The sequence below is a fragment of the Myotis brandtii genome, unplaced genomic scaffold (assembly GCF_000412655.1).
Source record: "Myotis brandtii unplaced genomic scaffold, ASM41265v1 scaffold569, whole genome shotgun sequence".
NCBI classification, from domain to species: Eukaryota; Metazoa; Chordata; class Mammalia; order Chiroptera; family Vespertilionidae; genus Myotis; species Myotis brandtii.
This window is the reverse complement of record NW_005370127.1, coordinates 967,385-976,221: the sequence shown is the minus strand read 5'-3', so window position 1 is coordinate 976,221 and position 8,837 is coordinate 967,385. Positions and strand designations below refer to the sequence as shown.

Below are 8,837 nucleotides of genomic sequence, written 5' to 3'. Positions count from 1 at the left end.
CCGAGGGGTCCCAGACTGCGAGAGGGCACAGGCCAGGCTGGGGGACCCCCACCCGCCCCCCGAGTGCACAAATTTTTGTGCACCGGGCCTCTAGTCTATATAATAAAAGCCTAATCAACCATTATGGCGGAACAACCAAATCGACCGGTTGTTATGATGCATAGTGACCACCAGTGGGCAGACGCTCAACACAGGAGCTGCCCCCTGGTGGTCAGTGTGCTGGGGGAGCACCGCTCAGCCAGAAGACATAAGGAGCAATGAGGAGCAGCGAGCCGAGCAGTAAGAAGCAAGGGATCCCAGATTGCGACAGGGCCTAAGCTGGCAGGCAGACATCCCCCAAGGGGTCCCAGATTGGAGAAGGTGCAGGCCGGGCTGAGGGACACCCCCCCCCATGCACAAATTTCATGCACCGAGCCTCTAGTTTTTGTATAAAGTTAGGTTGCTTCTGCTAATGCTTTTTTATTTTTAATCCTCACCCAAGGATATGTTTCTACTGATTTTAGAGAGAGAGAGGAAGAGAGAAAAGAGAGGAAAAAGGAAAAAACAAACAAAAAAATCTACGTGAGAGAAACACCGATTGGTTGCCTCCCATACACACCCTGACTGGGGATCAAACTCAAAACCTAGGTATGTTTCCATGTGCCCTGACTGGGAATCGAACACGCAATTTTTTGGTTTACGGAAGGATACTCTAATCAACTGAGCCACCCAGCAAGGGCTGCTCCTGCTATTGTTTTTTAACCATTCCCCCCAGAAGCACATGTACACACACACACACTCAACCTCCTCTGTAAGAAACCATACATAGGATACAAGCTAAATGGGATTTTAAAAAGTAACAAAAATGAATTCTCAAGAACTTTAGGGGCAAACTTCAAAAATCACCACAGTAGTGAAGTTTAATTTTACTGACTCATCATTACATGCTATTTCCTACCCTTGTGAACTTGGAGCACATTTCCTCTGCTTCTCTTATCATATTTGCTCGAAGCATATATTTTGCACATTTGGAATTTATGAATCTATCAGCCGTATCTAAAGACTGTGCTTCATCCATCCACTTTGCAGCTTCTTTGAGATTACCTATATGCTTTAAGAGATTAAAATATTACAGAAATTATAGTTTATGATTAAGAGAATATGGATACAATACAAATAACAACAGTTTAGAAAAACAAATTAGAAATTTGGTGCCATTTCTGTAAAATTTATCTAAAAATCTTTAGATAAATTAAAATTCACACTTACTAAGAGCTGAATCAAATGATTAACACTGAGTATAAAAATATGCAATCTAAAACTCTTTAGGATTATTAGAGTATTAGAAATAGATTATCAGGGTTCCATAAAAGTTATTTCTACAGAAAAATAACTCCAAGAGTTCTTAAGTGGTTATCATTACATGCTATTTCCTACCCTTGTGAACTTGGAGCACATTTCCTCTGCTTCTCTTATCATATTTGCTCGAAGCATATATTTTGCACATTTGGAATTTATGAATCTATCAGCCGTATCTAAAGACTGTGCTTCATCCATCCACTTTGCAGCTTCTTTGAGATTACCTATATGCTTTAAGAGATTAAAATATTACAGAAATTATAGTTTATGATTAAGAGAATATGGATACAATACAAATAACAACAGTTTAGAAAAACAAATTAGAAATTTGGTGCCATTTCTGTAAAATTTATCTAAAAATCTTTAGATAAATTAAAATTCACACTTACTAAGAGCTGAATCAAATGATTAACACTGAGTATAAAAATATGCAATCTAAAACTCTTTAGGATTATTAGAGTATTAGAAATAGATTATCAGGGTTCCATAAAAGTTATTTCTACAGAAAAATAACTCCAAGAGTTCTTAAGTGGTTAAAATTTTCAATTATTCAAAAAATATGTCTAGGATTTTACCTTGTTAATTTTTGCTTTCATATAGAATAATTCTATTAGAGTTGGAGTACTAGCAATTGCAGCATCAATATAATCCAGAGCCAAAGCATATTGCCCAAGTTTATCAAAGTGCTGTGCCAGGAAATACTGAACCCAGAGTAGTGTTGTTGGGGGCTCCTTCTCCCCATTTTCTGCAATCAAACAAATATAAAATTATTATAGGGAAGAAGGCAAAGTAAAGAATAAAGGATATCAGATACTTTCTCTGTCCCAAAGCATAATGAAATAAAAAAATTATTATAATAATAAACAGTAAAAAGCCAGCAAAATAACCAATTTCAATAGAAAGAGGTATGACTTCCTGCCATCAAGTTCAAAAAGTAGCAGCCAAGCAAAGAAATAAGATACTAGTTTCATAGGCTTCTAACCCCACCCTCACTCCAAAGAAAGTTCTGAAGAAAGACGGTAAATCAATCTAACTACGAATTCTCAAGGCTGGGAGCGTAAGACAGCAGACCCAGGAAAAGTCAAGGAAAATAGATAGGAGAAAAAATGTCCCTAACTACCACTGCAAGATTTCCATAAAGGCATGAACTGCCAGGGCTTAACATTGTCTAGGCTTCAACACTAAATCAGGGAAACCCAAAGTTGAGGAGTATGAAGACTAGAGGCCTGTTGCATGAAATTCGTACATGGGTAGGGTCCCTAGGCCTGGCCGGCAATCAGGGCTGATCGGGGCCTTCTGGCTGCCAGCCAGGGCCTTCCTTCATTCCGTGCCGCCCCCTGGTGGTCAGCACACATCATAGCAAGAGGTCAAATTCCCAAGGGGACACTTTGCATATTAGCCTTTTATATATATAGACTAGTGGCCGGGTGCACAAAATTCGTGCACATTAAAAGGAATTTAATTACAGGAAATATTTTAATATTGCTATTTGCCCTTTCTCTATAATAGAAGTGTCAGAGATGAAAGAAAAATAGTAAAATGTATATGAAAATCTCCCTCCTGTTAGTCTGGGGCATGCCATGGGCCCCAGAGTCAAGCCCCTGCCCCCCTGTGCGAGCCTCGAAATCGCGCGAGACCCAGACCTGGCCAGCCCCAACCCCATCAAGCCCCACAGGGCAGGGGGCACAGCCTCAGGTCCCTGGCCCCGGCGCCAGGGCAGGGGGCACGGTCTCAGGTCCCCCGGCCCCGGCACGAGGGCATGCCAACCATTTGCATATTAGCTCTTTATTATATAGGATACTTTCCTGACAAGGTAGAGTAACCCTATGTGACAATAACACTCACATACAATCAGCTGTTACCCATCCTGTATCCTCAAGCTACAATAGAGTAGATAAAGAAATAAACACCAAGCTCTCAAAATAGATTACAGAATTGGCTAAATTCTACAGGTATAAAATGAGGAAAAAAGAATGAAAAAGAGAATTTACCCATACTACATCAGAAAAACTCAGGTCATCTAGACTAGCTACCAAATAAAACAACAACATGCAAACACACAAATTACTATAAATTAAAACACAAATAATAAAGAAAGGCAAAGAGCCCAGCATTTATCTTGTTCCTCCTCCATAAACTATAGTTCAGAGGAACTGAATATTTGATGAGGGGAAGCTCTTTATAACATTTCTAACTAATAAATACAGAAGAAATGATGACTTGAATAAGGGATTGGGGCAAAGATTCTCAGTGGCTGCTGAAACCATTAGGTGAGAGGCCAATGAGGAATGCTTTAATGGGTAGATTAGGCTGGCACTGTCTGAACCCTGACCAACCTTAACATTACAAAGAGACAGAGTATCTTCTGCCTCAAGTTGTGATATAACAGGAAGTACAATGCATCACATATGAAGTACTCAAATAGAACCTAATTCTAATCAAGCCTGTAAATCTAACTATAAGTTTACAAGAAATATGGATGATAGCAAAATATATTACATGATACCATGAGAAAGCAAATCAGCCAAATCCAGAATATGGGACATTCCACAAGACAAATAATCTTTCAACAAATAACATTTTTTTTTTTAAGTGAGTGGAGGACATTACTTAAGATTAAAAGAATATCAGAGACATAAAAATCAAATGTGGAGTTTAGTGGGATCCAGATTGAAATAAACAAATTATACAAAGACTTAAGGTAATCAGGGAAATTTGCATGTACACTGGGTGTTAGATAACATGGTATGAGAATTAATTCTGTGTTAGAACTGTGGTTACATCTTCTGTTAAGTGTTTTAAACAGCTAGTGATGTATATTAAAGTAATGACAGGTAAAACAGTATGTCTGCTTTAAAAATATTCCAGGAAAAGAAGTAGACATAAGGTACTTCAAATAAGACTGGCAAAATGTTCATAGCAGAAGCTGGGTGATGGGGACACAAGACTTCATTATTCTATTTACTTCTGTGTCTGTTATTTGGAATTTGTTTCAAACTAACAAAAACAAAGGAGCAATGACATATAAAAGACACGAAGAAACCAGACTAAAGTTACCATCTGCATCACTGAAAGCAATCTAGAGTGTTTTCTGAAGTTACCTTCATTTACATATGCCCCTATAAACAGAAAAACAAAGAACCAAATTTTACAGAATTTAAAGTAAAAAAAAAAAAAAAGGAGAGAGTAGGGATTCAGTAATAATGCATTTCAATAAAACTAACTGTATCATCTCTGGCAAGCCACTCACTCAGTCTCTCAAGTCTGTTTACTTGTGTTAAAATAGGGTTAACTCCCACCTCACATTATGGAAAATTTAAATTAAATAAAATTAAAGTGCTCTTTTTTTTCATTCACTAATTCAAAAACTTTTCAGTAAATAGCTATCATGTATCATGTACATAATAAACATAAGATAGTTTTACTGTAAATGATTAAATATGGATTAAAATGAATAATCAAATTCCAGTTGAATCTAATTTAAACTTACCATAAAGGCTAAAAAAGTCACATGTTTTAAGAGAGGCTTCATAATTAGTAACAAGTTCCTGGATCACAGAAATCTGTTAAAGAAACATAGTTTTAAATTTTTTAAATATTTCATTAAAGGTATTTATATTTATTATAAATTAAATTAGATTTGGAAACAATATACAGATTATTTCAAAATTAAAAATTAACTAAGCTACTAAACTGTCTGCTTTTCCCCAGTTCCTATGTGGGGAAAAGTGAGAAAACACACACAAGACACACACACACACACACACACACACACGCACAAAACACACTGATCTCTTTATTAATAATAAAACATAATCTCATTAATTTCTCATCTCAATAAGTAGTTTCAGGTTTTGAAGGACAAACTATTATTAGTTATTGCAAAACCTTTATTCCCCCAATAAACACATCTGTATAATTTATTACTTAATTAATTTATTTGCTTTTTGTTTCTCACTGTTTTAATGTGAAGTTGTAGTTATATTCAAATTTTCTAAAATGTCACTCATCATAAAAAAGTCAAATAAAATTGATCCAAATTATACAGTGAGTTGATGGAAGAGGAGGTTAAGTAAACTAGATGTTTAAACTACCATTGTTTTTAGTGATCACTTTAATAAACAGATTTGAATTTCAATGCTACTCAGATAGAACAAGAATATTATAAACTGCACTATAAATGTGCTATGTCCTAAAAGTGCCAAATGAAAAGTTACATGAATTAGAAGTGGCAGTAGACATTAAATGTACCTATTGGTTTTAAATGCCTATTGATGTTAACTATTTAGAATAAGTTGGAAAGTAACCATCTTATTTGTGAACTCAAAAAAAATAAATAAATAAAGGTCAAAAGTGAAGGAATTTCCATAGCAACTATACCTTTTTACAACAAAGTTATGTGTGCACACTTTCTGTCTGACTTATATAGTATACTAGAGGCCCAATGCACGAAATTCGTACAAGAGTAGGCCTTCCTTCCCCTGGCTGCCGGCACCGGCTTGCCTCCAGCACCCTGGACCCGAGCTTCCCTCGCAGCCCTGGCTTTCTAATTAGCATATTACACTTTTATTATTATAGATATGGTTTGGGGATTGTAAAGTTTTGTGTAATGAAATCTGTTATAATGTCAAAAATAAAAGTGAAGGAAAACCATTAAAACTTTTAATAGTGTCTGACCAATGTGGTATTATTTTGATAATTCGAAAGTTTTCTAGTTTTATAAAGTGGGATGCTACTAATACCACCAGAAAGAAAGAATATACTAGGCAGGGTAACAATAATAATAATAAGCCATTAATTGTCACAAGTGCTTTACACATGCAAAGGAAAATTAAAATTAGCTGTAAGTACAAAATGGAAGAACCAGAATTTAACCCAAGCAACAAGGCTCCAGAGGTTAGCTTTTTAACTACTCTGCTATATTGGTCACCAATGTCCCCAGCACACTTATTAGTAAAGGGCAATTCTTGACTCACAGAGTTACAGTAAGACTAGAAACCAAAAACTCAAAATGGATTAAGAACCTAAATATAAGACCTACCACAACAAAACTCTTAGGGGGGGAAAACAAAAAAGCTTCCCAATATTGGATTTGGCAATGCTTTCTTGTATATGACACCAAAGGAATTGGTAACAAACAAAACAAAACAAAAATAGACAAATTAAATTTCATGAAATTTTTTAAATTTTGTGCATCAAGAGTCTCTACCCACAGAGTAAAAAGGCAACCCACAGAATGGGAGAAAATATTTGCAAATCATGTATTAATAAAAGATTACTGTCCAGAATATACAGAGAACTCATAAAAACAAAAAAACCAATCTGATTTAAAAAATGAGACAAGTACTTGAACAGACATTCTTCCAGAAATGACATATAAATAACCAATAAGCACATGAAAAGAGGCACACCAATAATCATTACAGAAATGCAAATAAAAACTACAATGAGATACAACTTCACACCCAGGAGGAATGGCTAAAACAAAACAAATAAAAACAACATGTTGAGGATGTAAAGATTATGGTACACTTTTGCACAGTTGGTAGGAATGTAAAATAGTATAATTGTTATGGAAAACATTATGGCAGTACCTCAAAAAAAATTAAAAACAGAATTACAAAATGACCCAGCAATTCTATTTCTGAGTATATTCATCCCAAAAATAAAAGCAGGGTCTAGAAGAGAATTATTCACAATAACCAAAACATGGAAGCAACCCAAGTATCTATCATTGAATGAATAGATAAGCAAAATATGGTATGTACATAACGTGGGATATTTTCAGCCTTAAAAAGGAAAGAAAGTTTGCAATATTCTAAACATGAATGAATCTTGAGGACATTATGCTAAGTGAAATAAGCCAGGCACTATATGATCCCACTTATATGAGCTACCTAACCCTATTCAAAATCATAAAGACAGAAAGCATAATAATGGTTGTCAGGGGCTGGGAGGAGGGGAAAATTGAAAGTTATTGTTTAATAGGTATTGAATGTCAATTCTACAAATGAAAAGAGATATAGGGATAAAGGATGATGATGATTACACAAAAATGTGAATGTACTCACTACCACTGAACTATACACTTAAATGGTTAATTGTAGAGAGTGCCTGGGAAGGCACACGAGCTGATTGTTGGCTGAATCCAGTGGCGTCAGCAAAACCACGTCCTGGAAACATACGGTGCCAGAGGCAGGTATGTTGTCAGCCTGACCCTTAGCTCAGGTGCCAGAAGGTGGGTTTCATTATCTATGTTCAGACTGGTGCAAGGAACGAACACATTATCTAAGTTCAGCCCGGTACAAGGAATGGACACAATTATCCGGGCTCAGTCAGGAGTGACAATTACAAAGAAGACACAAGAATGAAGAATTATAGCTTGATCTTTAACCATGATTTCACATAATTTCCTTTGTCTTAAACTCTAGTAAAACTACCTGCAACAGCTCTGGGTCACTGTCCCTCCATCAGAGGGCAGCTATCCCCCCTGGTCCCAGCTTTCCCTACTGTCTCTGTGTCTCTTTTTTTTCCTGTTCTCAATCCCCAGCCGCCCATACTCAGGATTCATCTGCTCTCTAGCCTTGCTGATGGCGGTAAAGAGACAAAACTTATAGTTAATTGTAAATTTTATGCTAAAATTTCACCACAATAATTTAAAAAATAAAAAACCTCATGGTTCTTAAAGTGTGGTTCTCAGATCGTTAATGTCATCAACATTAGCATCACCTGGTAATCTGTTAGAGATGCAAATTATTGGACCAAAACCCAGATTTACAACTCTGGGCCAAGCAGTAACCTGTTTTTAGGAAGCCCTCTAGTTCAGCGGTTCTCAACCTGTGGGTCGAGACCTCTTTGGGGGTCAAATGACCCTTTCACAGGTGTCGCCTAAGACCATCGGAAAACACATATATAATTACATATTGTTTTTGTGATTAATCACTATGCTTTAATTATGTTAAATTTCTAACAACGAAAATACATCCTGCATATCAGATATTTACATTACAATTCATAACAGTAGCAAAATTACAGTTATGAAGTAGCAACGAAAATAATTATATGGTTGGGGGAAACCACAACATGAGGAACTGTATTAAAGGGTCCCGGCATTAGGAAGGTTGAGAACCACTGCTCTAGTTAGTTCGAGTCACACTAGAATTTGAAATCTGATAAAAATATTTCAAAAAGATTTATGATAAAGCAAAATTAAAAGTAACAGACGTGTTTGCCCTGGTTAGTGTGGCTCAGTGGTAAGGGCATTGACCCACACACTGAAGAGTCTTGGTTGGGTTGTTTTTTTTAAAATAAATCTTTATTGTTCAGATTATTACAGTTGTTCCTCTTTTTTCCCCCCATAGCTCCCCTCCACCCAGTTCCCACCCCACCCTCTGCCCTTACTCCCCCCCACTGTCCTCATCCATAGGTGTAAGACTTTTGTCCAGTCTCTTCCCACACCACCCACCCCCCTTCCCCCCCCCCGAGAATTGTCAGTCCAC

The 8,837-nt window shown here is 36.6% G+C and overlaps 2 protein-coding genes across 2 annotated transcripts in view; both read right to left on the bottom strand.

Annotated features, from left to right (window-relative positions):
- The window catches only part of LOC106723580 (N-alpha-acetyltransferase 16, NatA auxiliary subunit-like), a 20,407-nt gene extending 19,292 nt beyond the window's left edge, over nt 1-1,115 (bottom strand). Inside the window, exon 1 of the mRNA XM_014549741.1 lies at nt 938-1,115. Within this exon, the coding sequence (XP_014405227.1) occupies nt 938-1,057 (120 nt within the window). The 5' untranslated portion in view covers nt 1,058-1,115. The remainder of the gene's footprint in view (nt 1-937) is intronic.
- A 786-nt stretch (nt 1,116-1,901) lies between these two features.
- LOC102254228 (N-alpha-acetyltransferase 16, NatA auxiliary subunit) overlaps nt 1,902-8,837 on the bottom strand; it is a 66,369-nt gene continuing 59,433 nt past the window's right edge. The window contains exons 9-10 of the mRNA XM_014549742.1: nt 4,829-4,901; nt 1,902-2,083 (exon numbers count right to left, since the gene is read on the bottom strand). Of these exons, the coding sequence (XP_014405228.1) occupies nt 1,902-2,083; nt 4,829-4,901 (255 nt within the window). The remainder of the gene's footprint in view (nt 2,084-4,828; nt 4,902-8,837) is intronic.